This window comes from Macaca fascicularis, chromosome 8, assembly GCF_037993035.2.
Source record: "Macaca fascicularis isolate 582-1 chromosome 8, T2T-MFA8v1.1".
In the NCBI taxonomy this organism is placed as follows: domain Eukaryota; kingdom Metazoa; phylum Chordata; class Mammalia; order Primates; family Cercopithecidae; genus Macaca; species Macaca fascicularis.
In genome coordinates this window covers 150315563-150335634 of record NC_088382.1, presented here as the reverse complement: position 1 = coordinate 150335634, position 20072 = coordinate 150315563, and the positions used below count along the sequence as shown (strand labels likewise).

The 20072-nt window shown below is 40.3% G+C and overlaps 1 protein-coding gene across 50 annotated transcripts in view; it reads left to right on the top strand.

The window, feature by feature from the left end:
- The window catches only part of PTK2 (protein tyrosine kinase 2), a 356961-nt gene that overhangs the window by 282941 nt on the left and 53948 nt on the right, over positions 1–20072 (top strand). For all 50 annotated transcript variants that reach the window (XM_073999554.1, XM_073999553.1, XM_073999548.1 and 47 more), the window contains one exon: positions 16167–16278. In XM_073999554.1, coding sequence (XP_073855655.1) covers positions 16167–16278 — 112 coding nt within the window. The remainder of the gene's footprint in view (positions 1–16166; positions 16279–20072) is intronic.

Below are 20072 nucleotides of genomic sequence, written 5' to 3'. Positions count from 1 at the left end.
TCTATCCTTGACATTGTTCCTCTCTGATACCAGTTCTATCACCCTACCTTCCTGGCATCTCTTTCTACCTCACTGACTTGCCATCTCTCCACCATTACTATGAGTATTAACTGAATCTCTGTTCTCAGCCTCTTACTTTCTCCCATTTTCTCTCATTACTCTTCCTGGATGTCTGACCCATTCACACGGCTTTGCTTCTCACCTCTCTCTGTCTGTAGTTCTGGTCCTGCCCTTTTCTCAAGTCCCAAACTTACATTTTAAATTGCTGGCTGGGCATCATGTTTATCCAGAAAGCAAAGCTGTTACATTCTCCTCTAAGCCAGCCCTTCCTCCTCACTTCCTCCAGGTTGGAATAGTGCCTTTATCTTCGTCACCATCTTGGAGTCATGCTTCACTCCTTGTGCACACCCCCCATCCTCCATCCCGCGCTCTTCTCCCATCTGTCTGGCATGACCAGCTTAGTCAATCTTCCTGAACTGTCACTGGAAAAATAACTCCTCTGGTCAAAACAACTTTCAGTGGGGTTTTGTCACCTTTCATGTTTGGTTAAAGGCTTCCACGGTAACATTTAGGCCTCATTACATTATGGCCTGAGATTGTCTTCCCATCCCTTTCACACATGGTAGCTAAACTAACCCTCCTCTCAGCCCAGAATGCCTCCTCCTTCACTTGGGGAGATCCTACCCATCTTTCTCGGCTTCTTTCATGCACTGGGTCTTCTGTGACTTCACAGCTGACTAGCCTCCACCCTCTGAGTCTCCAAAGCTCTTTGCTCTTATCAGGCTTACCCTATGCTGCCGTAGATGGCTGCAACCCGTGTTCAATTCAGTTTGATAAACACTGTTGAGCACCTACAGTAGCTGAACCTGGTGCTAGTCACTGGGGCAAAGATGACTAAAACACTTTTCCTGCCCTCGAGGAGCTCACAGTCTAGTATGTCTCATCCCCTACTAGACTGAAGCTCCTTGAGGACAGGGATGGTCATACTCACCTCGGTGTTGCCTGAACCTCCAGGCCAGGAACCTAGCTAGCTAGATACAGAAAGGGTCACCCAGGCACTGAGTTCAAGGCTTAGAACATATGAGTGATTCTTAACATTAAGGAATGCTCCACTGAGGTAAATTATCTCCAAAAAGTATCCAATACATATTTTTAGAACTACATATAATTACTTTAAATATGTACCTGTAGTATAATTTATGGATATCTTCTTATATACTACTAGCACAGGTAATTCAGCATTCATTCATTCTGCGTTGTTCTGTTTTAGAAATGGTGTTTAACTTTGCATTTTGAACATATATAATTGGGCTACCAAATAGGCCACCATTTTATATTATAAAATGTAACTATATAATATAATTGCTTACTTGAACATTTACATATAACAGTATATCACAATAACTAAATAGGTTACTAATTTCTTCAAAATTTTTATTATTTCCAGGATTTTAACAAAAAATAAGTTTGGATAGCCCTTTGGTAGTTAAAAACCATGGTAGTTAAAAATGTTTCCCAAATCCCATTCTTCTTCTTGACCTCGAAAGAATTCTCCTTCCCTAGCTCAAAAGAATATTTGCAAGTAGACTCAAATTACTGTGGGATTCCCCTTATCTTTAACTGGAGAGTGTGTGTGTGTATTTTATTTTGTTGAGGCGGGATCTCCTCTGTTGTCCAGGCTGGAGTGCAGTGGCACCATCTCCGCTGCCTGCAGCCTCCACCTCCCATGCTCAAGTGATTCCCCCACCTTAGCTCCCGAGTAGCTCAGACTACAGGCATGCACACCACACCACCACACCCAGCTAATTTTCTGTATTTTTGGTAGAGATGGGGTTTCGCCATGTTGCCCAGGCTGGTCTCAAACTTCTGAGCTCAAGCAGTCTGCCCACCTTGGCCTTTCAAAGTGCTGAGATTGCAGGCATCAGCCACCATGCCCAGCCTTGTATATTTGTTTTTGACTATATTAGTTGAGAAGTGATTTTTGGTATGGAACCTTTTGGGCAAACTCATAGGAAAATCACCTTGGTCATACTTTGATGAGGTGATGTCTATGACTCAAGAAACCTGTCCTTCCTACATCCTGTTTATTCATAGGTATTAATTCATTGAGAAGTAGAATGAGATTAACCTGCAAGTGGTCTGTTATCAAGTATAAAAAATTCCTCAATAGGAATACCTTTAATTGATCATTACTGAAATTTTCTTATAATGCATACTTTAGCATTTTTGTGCTTTATGACTGTCAGGTTATAAGAGCGCACTAAGTATTTTTTGAGTGAGCGCACTAAGTATTTTTTGCCTGGGCGCAGTGGCTCACTCCTGTAATCCCAGCACTTTGGGAGGCCAAGGCGGGCAGATCACCTGAGGTCAGGAGTTGGAGACAAGCCTGGCCAACATGGTGAAACCCTGTCTCTACTAAAAATACGAAAATTAGCCGGGCGTGGTGGCAGGTACCTGTGATCCCAGCTACTCAAGAGGCTGAGGCAAGAGAATCGCTTGAACCTGGGAGGCGGAGGTTGCAGTGAGCTGAGATCGCGCCATTGCACTCCAGCCTGGGAGACAAGAGCTAGACTTTGTCTCAAAAAAAAAAAAAAAAAAAAAAAAAAAAAAGGCATTTAACTGCTGATTAATTCAGTTAATTCTTTGTGAGGTACTATGACAGGGAAACCATAATAAACAGCTTTAGTATTTGCCTTTTTGCAGGTATGTTCAAAAATAATATGTCCCAACAGTACTCTTCTTGACTAAGGTGTTGGTACCACTATTTTAAAAAAGAACATCAGCTTTATCTCAGATTAGAAAAATATTTTAGGTTAATATTAAAATTCTTAAATATATTTTAGGCAAATTAGGGCAGTAAACAAAATTATCACTTTAAAATTTTGTGTTATGCTTTTTGTATATTTTAAAACTTTTTATTGGTGTTTAATAAACACACCAAGAAGTGACAGTTTACTGGATTTCCACCAGTTGGATACAGTGTGTCACCAGCATCCAAAATGAAAGTACTACCAGCATCCCAGAAATCTTCCACATGCCCCTTTCCAATCACTGTTCACCCTCCACGGGTAACCTCTATCTTGACTATAGATTGGTTCTGCTTGTTTTTGAACATGATGTAAATGGTATCAGTCAGTACTTACTTCATATATATATAATTTATTTTACTCAACAGTTTGTGGGATTAATCCATATTATTCATGTAGTTATACTCAATTCTCATTGTTGTATAGTGTTCCATTTGTGAATATACTATAGTTCATTCCACTGTTGGTGAAAATTTGTATACTTCTAATTTGGGGCTCTCAAGAATATTGCTCTGTAAATTAGATGATATAGTAAGTGGTACGTAAACAGATTTACCTGATGCTTTATGTTCTAAAGAACACCAGTCTTGTAAGTATCACCTTGGAAAACAGTCCCTGATTTTGAACTGGTCTTCCATCATTGAGCTCTTTAGGAATATTTTTAGAACCAGTACCATGTGCATTGATAGCAAGTCTCCATCCTCTACAGTTAGCTCTTCTAGTTATAACATTGAAATAGCTAGTAGTTATAGAACAATTTCTGTTGGCAGGCATTGTGCCATGAACTTTTATACACTATTTCACCTTAATCCTCACAGTCCTGGGACATAGAGGTAGTATCTTCATCGTCAGTTTACGATGATGAGGAGACTGAAACTGTGTGGTTAGGCACCTGACAGAAGGACACAGAGCTGGAATTCACCTGAGTCCAGAGCTTGAGCTATGAGCTGTCATGCTTTACTGACTGCCTTGATGTTTATTGGCTAGAAGTCATTAAGTGTGCCTGCCATTTTATGATTTGTTAATATTGGTTAGTTAAAAAGGAAAAAGAAAAAAAAATACTATTACAGAGAATTCCTGCAGCTGATTTTCTTACATTGTTTGAGTATCAACCGAAGTCCTTAAAGGGAATGGCAGCATCATTAGCAGATGCACAGAGGCCCTACCCACAGGCTTTGAGGGGGACAGGGCTTCCTTGTGTACTTTCAAAGTATTTTCTTACTGGTGTTACTTGTTTTATTGGCATATTTTGAGTGTGTTGTATTTTGCTGCTGTGGAACACAATAATTTCACATACATTGGGGAGCAGGTTTGGAAGTTTTGAACATGTCACCTAGAGTTGACTTCAAGTAGATCAGAGCCAAACCATGGCACAGTGTCATCCAGAGAGCCTGCTGGGAACTGCTTGTATACAGAGCTTTCACTCCAGCTGGGGGGTGTTGGAGGTTTTTGTTTGGGGGTTTTTGTTTTTGATTTTGTGTGTGTATGTTTCTTTTGGTTTTTGATTTCTAGTTATTTGTCTTAACCATGTGCTGTCATGTTTTGCTTCTTAACTTTATCAAACAAAACCAGCCTTTGGGAGAATGTTTGGTCAGGGCTATAGCTTAGCTCAGCATGGGTGCAGACAGATTTTCTTACTTTTTTTTCATATCACTTCTCAGTATCATACCTAAGTGAAGTTGCAAGGCATCTAAGGAACACAAACTATTTCAGTTGATCTATGAGACTGCCAGTTCAAGCTATTATAGCAACACCTTGAGAGTAAATGGGCATGTGTGTGTGTAAAATTTTTCAAAGAATGTTTAAAAGATTGTGTGGCCTTTGGCAAGTTACTAAGCCTCCCTTGTAAGAGCAAGATCACAAATATACTACCCATATTCTCAAGATTAAATAATCTGGCCAGTCTCAGTGGCTCACACTTGTAATCCCAGCACTTTGGGAGGCCGAGGCCTGAGGTCAGGAGTTCAAGACCAGCCTGGCCAACATGGTGAAACCCCGTCTCTACTAAAAATACAAAAAAATAGCCAGGCATGGTGGCAGATGCCTGTGAATCCCAGCTACTCAGGAGGCTGAGGCAGGAGAATCGCATGAACTCAGGAGGCAGAGGTTGCAGTGAGCCGAGATCGTGCCACTGCACTCCAGCCTGGGCAACAAAAGCGAGACTCTGTCTCAAACAAACAGATAAATAAATAAATAATCCATGTCCATTGCTCATGGTAAGCACACACACTGTGTTAGCTAATTTAGAAGTAGGTAGTAGTAACAACAAAGCTTTCCTTGAAAATCCAGAAGGGACCTGGCAATCTTAGAGTACAGAAGAGTTATCAGTTATAATTAGACATCCTTAAAAATATATAGTTATTTGTATTTAATTTTAAGGTAACCAGTAACAGAATTGTGCAGAATTACGAGCTTTGGAATGACAGATCTCACTTTGAATCCTGACCCCACCACTTTACCGTCCTTGGGAAACATCTTTAGCTTTTCTTTTTTTTTTTTTTTTTTTGAGACGGAGTCTCACACTATCATCCAGGCTGGAGTGCTGTGGTGCAATCTCTGCTCACTGCAACCTCCGCCTCCCCTGGTTCAAGCAATTCTCTTGCCTCACCCTCCCAAGTAGCTGAGATTACAGGTGTGCACCACTGTGCCGGGCTAATTTTTTTTGTATTTTTAGTAGAGACAGGGTTTCGCCGTGTTGGCCAGGCTGGTCCTGAACTCCTGACCTGAAGTGATCCACCCTCCTGGGCCTCCAAAAGTGCTGGAATTACAGGCATGAGCCACCGTGCCCAGCCTTCTTTCTCTACTTTTCTAAAAAGTGTAGTACTCTTTCTACTCAGTAGCTACTTTCTAGGGTTCTTATGAGTTTTGAGTGAGTGTTAGCTATTCTTATTATTCAGATAATAAGAATACCAAGATACTTGGTATCAAAATATCAAGCACATCTTTTTGATGTTTTATAGATGTATTATAGCTACATGAATTTTAAAGTATTAATCTGTGAACAGCATCTTAAACATGTTTAACCTGTTTTGGATTCTTCACTTATCCCACAACGTGAATTTTAAATTAGAAGTCCTAGGTTTGATTAATGACATGAAATTGCTTGTACTACTGTGTGTTTTTTTTAAGTGATTTTGTATTTGCTTCCAAAATTCCTTTCAAAGGTGGTGTCTCAATTCCTCTTTAGTCATTATACCAGTATTTTTTTTTTTTTTTTTTTTTTTGCATTGCTATGCTGTTGGGTCTAGATATTATCTAGAAGAGTAATCTGTTTCACGATTATAGCTATGTACAGTTAAAATGCTCACAACGTGTGAACTTTAGGAGTTTGTTTGTGTTCTGTTTTGGCCCTCAGTCCTCCCAGTGATAAAAAGCAAACTGCAAATCTGAATTTAATAGGAATTTAATGTAAAATGTAAATTGTTTCTACTGAAAATTATATCTTAGCTGCTTCATATCTAACAATAATTCTTACCCCTCATTGGGTCTCACCCACACATCTCTATCGCAGTACTGTCTTTGCACAATTTGCCAAAGTGCACAATTTGGCACTTTGAAACCAATAACTTAACATCTACCTCTCTTTCTCTGCCTTAATTTTTTCTCAGACTTGCATTTTAGCAATACCTTTTGTATTATGTTTTTAGTGCTTGCTCTGGAAATTACACTATACATCTTAACTTTTCATAGTTTACTTAGAGTTAATCATTGTACTTCATATAAAATGTAGAAACTTTGCCAGCAGGAATGTCCATTTACCACCGCTACCTTGGTCCATTATGCTGAAGTTGTCATGTATGTTACATTCACATATGCCATTAACCTCACAAATGATTATGATTTTTGTCTTGAATACCATTTTAAAGAAAGTAAGGAAACTCTTCTATATTTAACTTCGTACAGTGCTCCATTCTTCTTGAAGAACTTATTTCCATTTGGTTTCCCATCAGATGAAGAATTTTTTTAGCATTTCTTGTGGTGCACATCAGTTGGTGGTGAATTCTATTAGTTGCATATTATCTAAAAATGAGCTGAACTTAACTTTGTTGATAGGAATTTCAGGTTAACAGAGTTGTAATTTTTTTTTTCCCAGCACCTTAAAGATGTTCTTTTACTGTCTTCTGCCCTGTTATGTTTAATGAGAAGTCACTGGTCATACAATTGTTACTTTGTATGCAGTGTGTCATTTTTCTCTGGCAGCTTCCATGATTTTCTTTCTTTGATTTTTCAACCGTTTAAGTAGGATGTGCTTGGGTGTGGTTTTCTTAATGTCAATTGTGTTTAGGATTTGCTGATTCAAAAGGTTGAATCTATAAACATATCCTTTATAAAATTTAGAAAAACTTAGATCATTATTTCTTCAGATATATTTTTCTGTTCTGTTTTCCTTCTCTTCTTCTGAGATTCCAGTTGCATGTGTGTTAAGACTTCTGATGGTGTCCTTCAGGCCAAGTCCCAGAAGCTCTCATTGTCACCTTCTCTTTCCCTTGCTCTTCCTCCTCTCCCCATTCCTGACCTTCCCTGCTTCAGATTGGATCATTTTTATTCACTCACCTTCAGGTACCCTAACTCCTTTTCTATCATCCCTATCTACTGATCACTTCATCCAATGGAGATTTTATTTCATATACTGTATTTTTTGGTAATAGAATTTCTGTCTGGCTCTTTTTTTTTTTGTATTTCTCTGCTGACATTTCCTGTAATTCATTATGAATAAATTTTCTTTTATGCCGTTGAATATAATAGCTTCTTTTAAATCCTTGCTAATTTCAACATCTGAGTCATCTGTAGAATCAGTCTCCTTTAAATTTTTTTTTCTCTTGAGAATGGGTCACATTTTTATGTTTTTTTGTATATCAAGAAGTGTTAGATTATATCCTAGACATTGTGGCTGATGGGTAGGTAGCAGAACTTCCTTCCACTGTGAGCAGCAGTGCAAATCTCTGTTCAATTATTTTAGCCTTAGCTAGGCAGCTTGGAGTCTGCACTGTGTGTGCATGCTTCTAGGATCAGCAGAGATTTATTTAGAATATATACTCAGAATTTGAAGCACTTCTTCCCTGGCTGTCTTCATTCTGGGATTTCTCCCTTCCCTTTTTTCCGGTTACCTTTATGCTAGCTGTGGTTGCTCCAAACTCATTTCTCTGGTTGTTCAATCCAATAACACTGGCGCCTGCCTTCTCACTAACGGCCATTAGAAAGTGGGGACCCACCCAGTGCCATTCTCTTCCTTCTCATGACAGCTCCCTCCAGAATCTGGCTGCCTGTGGTTGCTCTCCCATGCTGTCATAGTTGTTTCTTACATCCAGAGTATATAGTTCCTATCTGCAAAAGGTTGGTCAAATAAGAGCTACTCACACATAGCAGAAACAGAAAAAGATGTCAGCATTTTAAAGTAACATTTGCGGAGGCTCATGCCTGTAATCTCAGCAGCTCAGGAGACTGAGATGGGAGGATCACGTGAGTCCAAGAGGCCGAGGCTGCAGTGAGCCATGATCGAGCCACTGCACTCCAGCCTGGGTGACAGACCACAATCCCAATTCAAAAAATAGAAAAAAATAAAACAATCTTAGCGGATATCAGGGTTTTTTTAAAATAATTTTGAGATCGATATAGCACAATAACCAAACAAAGGCTTTATTTACTGCAGTTGGAGAAACAATAAGAGAGAAATGTGATTTCAATATATCCATGAAACTGAATTTCCAGTCTACCACTGGTGACTAAAGGCCATAATCTCCAGCACTACTGCTTATGAGAAAAGAGAAAAAGAGCAGAGGCATAAGCAGCAATGCTGTGATCATGACCTTTAGCCACTAGGTCAGCTACTTCCAGGTATACCATCCCTAGCTTCATCTCAAGCCTCAGACTTGTTTTCTGCAAAGATGGTAGGGTTTAGTTTGGTTTGGTTTGGTTTGGTTTGTTTTTAAAAGGTCAATTCCATTCCTTTGTAGTGAGGCAGCTTTGGCTAATTATAAGAGATCATGTTTCAAAACCGGTATTCCCGTGAACTTGCCAAAACAAGCCAGTTCCCGCTTGACTTTTTTTCCTTCAAATTTATTGCTGCTCTTTCTCTGGGTGGGTGTTTTCCAGATTAACTTAAATAATTGCAAACCCAGACTGATTTTATGTCCAAAGCAAATTTTATGATCAGGATCGTAAAACAGATCCTTTGTTTTACGTGATTCCTTTGTTTAAGTATCAAAATTCAATCTTTTTAAATAAGTTTTTCTTCCTGCATTTAATAAAGCAAAAAGTATTTATTACATTTAAAAGGAGAAATGTTTTGTATTTGCAAAGAGAAAAATTAGTAGTACAGTCAGTCTCAGGGAAAATAGTACAGAAATGAAGACAAAAGCACAGTTCTTTCCTAGTGGTAAATAAGGCAGGTAAAAGTACAGAGCTAATTAACATTTACTTAGAAGTTTACTAATTTTTCATTAATACATATGTTATTTCTCCATTCTAACAATAGATAGGGTAGACTGTGATTTTTACTTATAAATGAGAAAACAGGTTCAAGTAGGCAAGATCTCCTCTGGGATTGCATAACTCACCAGAGAAGCAGCTTCGATATCTATCCGTTGCTTCTTCTGGGACAGCTTGAAGAACTCAAACACTTAGAATCAATTGGCCTTTTCTACTTCTGAAAATTGTCTTTATTGGAGCTGTACTTTTGTGTCTTAGTTCCATACTGGAAATGAAGGACCGCTTTCTTGCTCACCATCAAGTTGTATAGGGAGTGTTGCAGGCCAGAAGAAGAAAATCAGACCACCTGTTTTTATGTCCTTTTACTGTGAATTGATCACTTCAATGATTTTATTTTAAAGTAAGAGAAGTAAAAAATAAAACTAACACTAAATAAAGCACTCCTTTCCCCTCTTCAGGATTCTGTTCCTTAGTGGTGCATGTGGATCAACAAAGTGTAATTATCGTTGTGCTAATGTTTGTTAAATGACAAGTCTCAGCTTTCATTGTTCCATCTATTTGCAAGTTTGAGACTTGGAAACCACCATTCTGGGAAAAAACATGAGGGCTCATTTGTTGCCAGTTCACATTAGGCAGCTAAGAGCTTTCAGATGGAATGTATTGCTACTAAAAATATTTATAGTTTGGGAAAATATGCTTCAATTTGACCTCCTTGATACTCTGCACATTCTAGTTTGTTACTCTGGATTCTTCAGCAGCTGTAAAGAGAAAAGTTCAGTACTGTCTCCTTGTGCCCTCTTACTCCATCTATGGACTAGTCTTCCCATTGTAAAAACAGATATTTTTTATGAGTTATTTATATTCTTGGTTCCTCTGAGCAGCAAATTATGGTTTCTCAGAAGCATTTTGACATGCTATTTTGGGTATGAGAATGAACTAGTGAGATTGAAGGAACTTGCTTCCCAGTTGTCATTATGTTCTTTGAGGAACAAGTCTGGGATGTTTAATTAAAGAAATATAGGCCGGGCGCGGTGGCTCAAGCCTGTAATCCCAGCACTTTGGGAGGCCGAGACGGGCGGATCACTAGGTCAGGAGATCGAGACCATCCTGGTTAACACGGTGAAACCCCGTCTCTACTAAAAAAAAAAAATACAAAACACTAGCCGGGCGAGGTGGTGGGCGCCTGTAGTCCCAGCTACTCAGGAGGCTGAGACAGGAGAATGGCCCGAACCCGGGAGGCGGAGCTTGCAGTGAGCTGAGATCCGGCCACTGCACTCCAGCCTGGGCGACAGAGCGAGACTCCGTCTCAAAAAAAAAAAAAAAAAAAAAAAAGAATATAGAAGTGTCTGTAATATGCAAGTGATACTTAGCTTACAAGAGAAATTAGATTCATGTCTGACAACTGTAGGGAGCTTACAAGCTAAATCCCACAACATGGCAATATGTGATTAAGGGCTGAAATGAAACATTCAGACAATAAATTCAGTGGGTCAGAGAATAGGGGAAGTGTGTGTGGGTAGGATATATCAGGGCAGATGGAGCCTGAGAGGGTCTTCTTGTGGCAAGGGACTTCACGGGACCCTTTTAGAGATTCTTGGGGAAAACAGTAAGTAGCCTTAAGACCAGAGTGGCCCATTTCACAAAACAATCTGTGTGAAATAACATTGCCTGATGAGAACCCTTTGAAAACGGAGTTCCCGTTGCCTTAAAGAATATGTCCCACTTACCCTTCTCTCAGCTTGCCTGTATTTTAATTATTTGAAGGAGTAGAAGAAACACACTTGTTTTTCCCAATTTTTTTTTTCTTGATTTTTACGGACTTTTTACCTGTTTAAAACTTTTAGGAACTCTAACTGAAGGTGTGGTGTTTAAGGGTCAGGAGACAGAGAGCAGGGCACCGTAAAACCACCAACCAGAGATGTGCTTCTCTCTCAGGCCAGCTAGGCCTTCTTTGTTCCTGGTCTCTGACTGGTCCCCTGCTCCCATTGACCATCTTGAGGAAAGCTGCCTGCAGGTCCTTTCCTGTTTGGCCAGTTGAGAGAACAGGGGCTAGGCATGGTGGCTTACATCTGTAATCCCAATACTTTGAGAGGCTGAGGTGGGAAGATCACTCCAGTCCAGGAGTTCAAGACTAGCCTAGGCAACACAGTGAGATTTTTATTTATTATTTAATTGTTACAAAAAATAAAAAAGAATCCGCCAGGCCTGGTGATGTACCTGTAGTCCCAGCTACTCAGAGAGCTGAGGTGGGAGGATTACTTGAGTTCAGGAGTGATCGTGCCGCTGAACTCCAGTCTGGGCTACAGAGTTAGACCCTGTCTCAAAAAAAGAAAAAAGAAATTGGCCAGGCACAGTGGCTCACACCTATAATCCCAGCACTTTGGGAGGCCGAGGCAAGAGGATCACTTGAGCCTGGGAGTTTGAGACCAGCCTGGGCAATAATAGCGAAACCCTGTCTCTATAAAAATAAAACTAAATTTGAAAAGAACAGGAAGCTTGATAATGTGCTCTTCTTGACTAGTCAGTAGACCTGCTCCACTGATAGGGCTTTATTCATCCATTTACCTGTCATTTATTAATTCATATTATGCTTCAGGGTCAGTGCTAATTCTGAGCATTTGAAAGTGGGCCTTCGGGTAACAACTCTTGGCCTAATGGGAGCAAAAGTCAAACAAACAGATATTTACAATGTCTTTTGGCAAGAGTTAAGAGCAAGTTAGGCACTAGTTTCTTTGGAAAAGAGTAAGGAGAGTAATGTAACTTAGCCTAAAGGGAGGAGGGAGCTTCAGGGAAGATTTTTCTGGAGGAACTGCTATTTGACACTTGAAATACAAGTAAGAGTTGGCCAGAGAAAGAAGAGAAAAGTGTTCCAGGCAAGAGACACAACATAAAGAGGCATGGGAGAGCATAATGAGTTCAGAGAACTTGCCAGGACTTAAAGGAAGAAGGGCTATAGGTGAGGAAAAAGGGAAGTGAAGCGAGATTAATCACTTCACTTTTAAAAGCAATGGTAGTTCCCACCATGTGTGCACGTGCCCCAGCTCTGAAAAAAAATACGTATTTTTAACTCCATTAGCAGCCTTTTGAGGTATGGATTTACTGGTGTTTTACAATCTAGAAAGTTAAGATATAGCTTCCCACGTTTTCATTGGTAAATGTTCAGGACTGGGTGAAGCTATATTAGCTCATACCAAAGTATCAACTCCTATTCCTTATAGTTGTAACGTCTTTACATTTGTCAAGTTCAAAGGCGTTGTATATCAGTGACTGCTTTAGCAGGCATATTGTTGATCTGTTGGTTTGATTGATGGCCAGTCTTAATAGTTGTATTGCTAACACTTCATAGGTGATTTGATGAATTTATAAAAAGACATGGTTGCTCCTTTGTATTTCAAGCTCAACTTGGATTTTAACTCATTTGAAATATTTGCACAGGCGTATAGTGTAAGCCTGTAATCCCAGCTTCTCTGGAGCCCAGGAGTTCAGGACCAGCCTGAGCAACATAGTATCACTCCATCTCTTTTTTAAAAAATAAAAAATAAACAAATAAATAAATAAAGGTAGGAGGCCAGGCGTGGTGGCTCATGTCTGTAATCCCAGCACTTTGGAAGGCCAAGGCAGGCGGATCACTTGAGGTCAGGGGTTCGAGACCAGCCTGGCCAACATGGTAAAATCCCATCTCTACTAAAAATACAAAAAATTAGCCAGGCATGATGGCACGTGCACCTGTAGTCCCAGCTACTTGGGAGACTGAGGCAGGAGAATTGCTTGAACCTGGCAGGTAGAGGTTGCAGTGAGCTGAAATCGCGCCACTGCACTTCAGCCCATTCAACAGAGCAAGACTCCGCCCCAAAAACAAAAAAGAAAGAAAAGAAAAAGACTCATAGCTCTTTGTGGGAATGGTAGCCATTAGCTACACAGGTTATTATCTGATGGGGAATTTCTAATAGTTCTTTCGATTTTTAAAAGTCTCTTGCATTTCAGAGCTCGTCACATAAGCTGTCTAATTTTCATTTAGATCTTCTTCACAACAACCCTTCAAGATAGGTAGTTAGGGAGGCACCCCATTTTGTGGATGAGGCTTGGAGGGACAGAGTTGTCCATGGTCTGTCTGTGGCAGAATTTAAACCTGATCTCCGTGTGACTCAAACTCCTTGAGTTTGATTGAGCCTTATTGTTTTCCCATTCATTTTTTTTTTTAAACCACTAATGATCCCTGAATTTACTCAGCTTAGTTAAACATCTAATAGGTAATGATAATGCATGTATTTTATCCATATACAGTATTTGTTCATTTAGCAAATATTTAAGTGTCAGCTATGTGCAGGCACTGTTTCATTCAAAGTATAACAAAAGGTGTTTAAGTCATAAATTAAAATATATAAGGAAAATTGAAATATAAAGGTGTTTGTTTTCACATAAGAAATGGACAGAAACCATTGCTATGCTTTGGACATGTAATGCTCGTTACATGACCAAAAGTACACAAACATTATGTGCTTGGTGTGAGTCTGTAACTGTAACCTGCTGAGACGCTGGGACTCTTCCTCCCTAACCACCCCCAGTGCCTGGGGCAGTGCCCTCTCCCGCTGAGTTCTGCAGCTAGAACACACCAGGCCAAGCTCTTCTCTACTGCTCAGTCACAACACTCATGTCCTGTTTCAGTGTGTTTTGTTGTTGTTGTTATTGTATGTATGTATGTATTCATTTATTTATTTATTTTGGAGACAAGTCTCGCTCTGTCACCCAGACTGGAGTGCAGTGGTGCTATTTTGACTGACTGCAGCCTCCACCTCCCATACTCAAATGATCCTTCCACCTCAGCCTCCCAGAATGCTGGGATTACAGGCATAAGCCAACTTGCCTGACCCTGTTTCAAGGTTTTGAGTATTTCTTTTCTCTTAGACAAAGCACCTCAAAGACCTCGTCACGTGCCTCTTGCACAGAGCAAATTAGCAAAGTTAGCAAATACTTGCTGAATGAGCAGCCCTCAAGTAAATGCCATTAGAAATGCCCACTGATGACAAGTAATGCTTATAGCAGATGCTCTCACAGCCATGATCTCTCTTAATCCTCCCAGCAGCTGAGGGGAGCGTTCTTCTGATCAGAGGGGCAGGGGAGAGAGAGTGGCCCTCTCAGGACCCCTGTGCTCCTTCCCCAGACCTGTCCCCAAACTTCCCTGCACCACTCACCAGGAGTCCCCTGGGCCTGGCACATGGGACCAGGTTCCCAACAGTGCTGGCACCCAATGAGCATCTTGCCTGTCAAGGCTGCTGCACAGTTCTTAAATACTGTGAAAAGTTTTGTGGTTTTGCTCAGCCACGATCATCTAACTGGAGCAAGAAAGAAACCAAAACCATATCTTGAGAATGGAGTGGGACTTTTGACTAAAAGCTTTTTATGTAAAATGCTTATGTGATTTTTTTTTTTTTTTTTTTTTTTTTTTTTTTTTGAGGTGGAGTCTTATTCTGTTGCCCAGGCTGGAGTGCAGTGGCGTGATCTCGGCTCACCACAACCTCCGCCTCCCAGGTTCAGGCGATTCTCCTGCCTCAGCCTCCTGAGTGGCTGGAACTACAGGCATGCACCACCACACCCAGCTCATTTTTGTATTTTTAGTAGAGACGGTGTTTCACTATTTTGGCCAGGCTGGTCTTGAACTCCTGACGTCGTGATCTGCCCACCTCGGCCTCCCAAAGTTCTGGGATTACAGACGTGAGCCACCACACGTGGCCCTGATATGATCATTTCTTGAGGCAGACATTCCCTTTTGTTTGGGGGATGAAAAAAGTCTTACCATCTGTAGTGATGGTTTGCTGACTTGGGGCAGTTATGAAATGAATTTTGTCTCTTTTCCTGACTCAGAAGGTGACTGTGTAAGTTGAGTTGTGTGAGAAACAGCACACTCTTAGCCTCCAGCCAAGCAGGAATGTCTTTTTAAACAGCAAATTCCCAGATTAGAAAGTCTGGTGCACTGATGTCACTCTTTCCTGAGTAATTTCTGGGTGGTTGTTTACTGCATACTATCTACCAGGAGCCTAGAAACTTTGAATGAGTGTCATTATTAGAACTCTAGAGTTGTAGGAATGTAGGAAGAGCTGTTTGCCACAGTTAAGACAAGGGTTTCAAACTGCTGCCTGCTGAGCCCTGGGGCATCTGCATGGAATGGGAAACTAGCAAAGTCTCGCTTTGGCTGCATTCTGAGGGGTTTATGTGATGGCAAACAGCCAAGATGAAGAAGCTGCCTAGCAGTCGCTGCAGAGGCTCCAGCGGCTGCAGCATTATATGGGACTTCAGATAGCTTCTGAGTAGTCAAGCAGTGGTAAGTAGCAGTGTTACCAACTATGGGGTGTCCAGCTTAAAGCAAGGAGTATTTTCAGAAGCACTTGTAAATACTGTCGCGTTTTTGCTTATTTTCCTGATCAGATAAAGCACCGGTTAAGCTGAACGATAGGAAGATTGTATTGAGCAATTTAGGGAGATTATTGGCCAGATTGCTAATTGATCACGTAAGTGCTGGTGTGATCACATTATGTGTGAAAAGAATCTGTCCTCAGACATGTATATGCTTGATAAAAGTGCTGCGTGGGATTTCTCAGAGGAATTCTGTTCTGCTCAAGATCAACTTTGGCTTGCAAACATTTCATCTTGGCCCGTCCTTCATTTTCTGCAACTTCTTTTTCTTACCAGCTGTCTTTTTCTTACCTATGGCTGTGCTTTAAATGGACTTGCCCATTTGGACCAAGGCTATTCTAGAATCATTTCGTGAAGACTTAGAAACCTGATCCTTCTTTCCCCTGTGTCTAGGATCCTTTCTTTATTGTTATCATGTACTGTTAGCCAACTGGTGTTCCTTAGATAACTCAGGGTGGGGTCTCGTGTGTGCTAACTCTGGGTTGTCAGCTCCCCTAAGACAATGTGTTGTCTCTCTAGCACAATCCTGGAGGAAGAGAAGGCTCAGCAAGAAGAACGCATGAGGATGGAGTCCAGAAGACAGGCCACAGTGTCCTGGGACTCCGGAGGGTCTGATGAAGCGCCACCCAAGGTAGCTACAGTCCTCACCCCAACTCTGGGGTTGCTTTTACTAACTTTTGAGATTTACAATTAGGCAACTGTTTTCTATGAGGAGAAAATCAAATATCAGGTTATTCTAAGAGTAATAGTTGTAACACCAACTAATTGTTTCCTTTTTGCTTGTCTTCTCTTATTACCCTCATGTGCACTCACTTTCCTCATTTGTATTTCAAGTAGGGGCTCTTTGAAGCCATGAGCAGTTGGATTAGATGTCATCTTAAAATGCTTTTCCTATGCTGCCCTAACTTGGAGGAGGTTTTTCCTTTGTTGGTTGTCAGAGATCTCCCTAATGATCAAGTCTGGATTAAAATACTAAACTAGGTCACAGATGCTTTGCATTTTGCTTTATTTAAAAATGAGTCTGTTTCCACCTGACCATATTCCTTTGTTTGGTTTTGTTGAGAACTCTGCACATTTTTTGCCTTTTTCTTTTCGTAGCTGGTGGCTGGGTTGTTTGTTGGGAAAGAGAGCACATTGCAGTTGCTTTTGTTTCCTTAATAAGATCTTCCAGCAGCATCCTTAGACCCTACTTGCCCACTTACGTTCATATCCTTTACTGGTGCCCTCTCCTGCCTCAGAGAGGTCAGCCCGGCCCTTTTACAGCTGCTGGGCCATGCCATGGCTGGGGGTTTTAGACAGAGTGACACTTTCCCTAGATTAATAAGTCTTTATATACCATTGGCTTTTGATAGGATGCTATTTTCACACACTGGGTTACTTGCCATGAATACTCCAATTCTGTTCTTTTTCTCGAAAGTTAATAGATAATAGGATTTTTTGTAGTTAGTAGTTATTAACTACCACCATTTGATATTTGATTAGTTAAAAAATATATTAAGAAACTTTGATAATTCATTTTCTTTATGAAAAGTATTCAGAAATTTGATAAGACAAAGTACTGTTTAAATATACCAATTTTTTTTATCTTGAAGGCTGAAAACTTTTATTTTCTTGGTCGTCATTTTGAACTCTGTAACATTAAACATACATTGAAAGTGAAAATGTGATTAACACAATTATGCAGATGTTTAGAGACAGAGGGTGCCTCAGACCAGCCCCTTCTACAGAGAGAAGGACCGAGGCCCAGAGAAGAAACACATACCTGTCTGATGGGTGTTACATTGAACGAGGCAGTGGGAACACCTGATGTTTCTCTGTCATTCCCAGCTTAACAACAACAGGAAATCCTTAGTTACCCACAGGAAAAAACAAACATGTACCCCACATCCCAGCATCTGAGGCCCTCCATGTTCTGTTTACAAGTTTGCCTATTTTTAAATTTGTTTACTACTGCAGAATAGTCCAGTACTGAGAGTTGGGAGAATCTTATCATTAACTTCTCAGGCCTTGAAGTCAAGTGGATTCATTCACATAGGGGTCTGCTATTTACAGTCTGATGACTGAGCAGGTCACCTACCTACTCCAGATCTCACATTCCTCATTTGCAAAATGACTATTTGTATTCCCTACCTCTTGGGTGGGGATGTTAGAAGATAATTCACTGTCCAGCACTTTATTTAGTACACAAGTGCAAAGGAACATAAGTATTTGGTAATGAGCACCAAAGAATGCAACACTTCCCTAAAACTCACAGGATTAAATCAACTCTTCAGCTACACATATGTCTATATCCCAATCTGCTGGATTTTTAATGAGCTTAATATGACTGATTTTCTAAATTAGGTTCATGGGCAGCGGTGATGAGGCTTCTCAACTTCTTTTTTGGTTTCAGAGTACAAAGACTAGTTTGGCTTAAATATTTAAATATCCTTAACACTTCTTTTTTTTTAAGGTATTTTCAAAATACATATTTTGAGATTCTTTTCTATAAGCACATTGTTGCACTCTACACAAAGGTTTATTTGTTAAACAGATAAGGAAACTATAGCCCGCTGTGTTTTTGTTAAAGTTTTATTGAAACACAGTTTTATTGGAACACACCCATTTATTTGTGTATTATACACAGCTGCTTTCACCCTACACAGGTGTAAATGAGCAGTTGTGACAGAGACAGTATAGCCTACACAATTTAAAATATTTACTCTTTGACCTTTAAAGAAAATATTTGGCAACCCCCAGATTAAAAGTTTTAATGGTGACCGGGCATGGTGGCTCACCCCTGTAATCCCAGCACTTTGGGAGGCCGAGGCGGGCGGGTCACCTGAGGTCAAGAATTTAAGACCAGCCTGGCCAACATGGTGAAACCCCGTCTCTATTAATATCCAAAAATCAGCCAGCCGTGGTGGCGGGCACCTATAATCCCAGCTACTCAGGAGACTGAGGCAAGATAATTGCTTGAAACGGGGAGACAGAAGTTGCAGTGAGCCAAGATCACGCCATTGCACTCCAGTTTGGCCGATAAAGTCAGACTCTGTCTCAAAAAAAAAAAAAAAAAAAAAACTTTTAATAGCTAGAAAATCATCTAAAATAGCATAGATATACAGATGCTTGATGATTATTAACAAATACTAGTATGTTAATTGTTGAACTTTCATGCCAGTCAGAATCAAGTCCTGTATGCAGTTTTTACCTTCTCAGTGTTCATCTTTAGAATCAAATTCTGCTTTTATGGTCACAGTATTTGGCACATCTGATATGAGTCTGTGATTTCCAATTTGGTAGGCCACTATTTCCTCACTTCCTGTACTTTGTAAAGTGAGAATTCGTTAGATTCTGGTGAGTTTTCATAATTCTGCTTGTGATATATTAGAATAAGTAAGTCTTAGATTTATTTTTTTATTTTTATTTTTATTTTTTTGGAGACAGAGCCTTGCTCTATCGCCCAGGCTAGAGTTCAGGGGTGCTATCTCGGCTCATTGCAACCTATGCCTCCTGGGTTCAAGCAATTCTCCTGCCTCAGGCTCCTGAGTAGCTGGGATTATAGGCACCTGCCACCATGCTTGGCTAATTTTTGTGTTTTTAGTGCAGTCAGGGTTTCACCATGTTAGCCAGGCTGGTCTCAAACTCCTGACCTCAGGTGATCCGCCCACCTCAGCCTTCCAAAGTGCTGGAGTTTCAGGTGTGAGCCACCACGCCCAGCTGTCTTACTTAGATTTTTTTTTTATTTCTACCTTCCTTTCTTTTTTTAAAATAAGATGGGGTCTCACTATGTTGCCCAAGCTCTCTTGAGCTGCTGGGCTTAAACAATCCCTTGCCTCAGCCTCTAGAGCCACTTAGATTTCTGAAATTTAGATAGGATCTCAGGCTTCTGTAGATAAATTTTCTGTTGTTAATACTAATATAGAAAAATTTTAATGTAGCTTAATTAGTTTTATAAGTGAAAACTTGTATAAGTTTTATAGGTGAAAAGTCTTTCTCTTTCCCAATCAAGATTCAAAATTAAGTTTACTTACATACAGGCCGGGTGTGGTGACTCACACCTATAATTGCAGTGCTTTGGGAGACTGAGGTAGGAGGATCAGTTGAGCCCAGGAATTTGAGACCAGCCTGGGCAACAGGATGAGACTCTTATCTTTACAAAAAAATTTAAAAATTAGCCAAATTTAGTGGCATGTGCCTGTGATCCTAGCTACTCAGTGGGCTGAGGCAGGAGGATCACTTGAGCCCAGGAGGTCTAGGCTGCGTGGAGAGCCATGTTTGCACCTCTGCATTCTAGCCTGGGCAACAGAGCAAGGCCTTGTCTCAAAAAAAAATTAAAAATTTTTCAATTTTTTTTTTAAAGCTTACTTATACTTGGTTAATAGTAAGAGCATTATAACCACAAAGCCAATTATTAAGAATATGTATGGATCGCTTCATCATGCT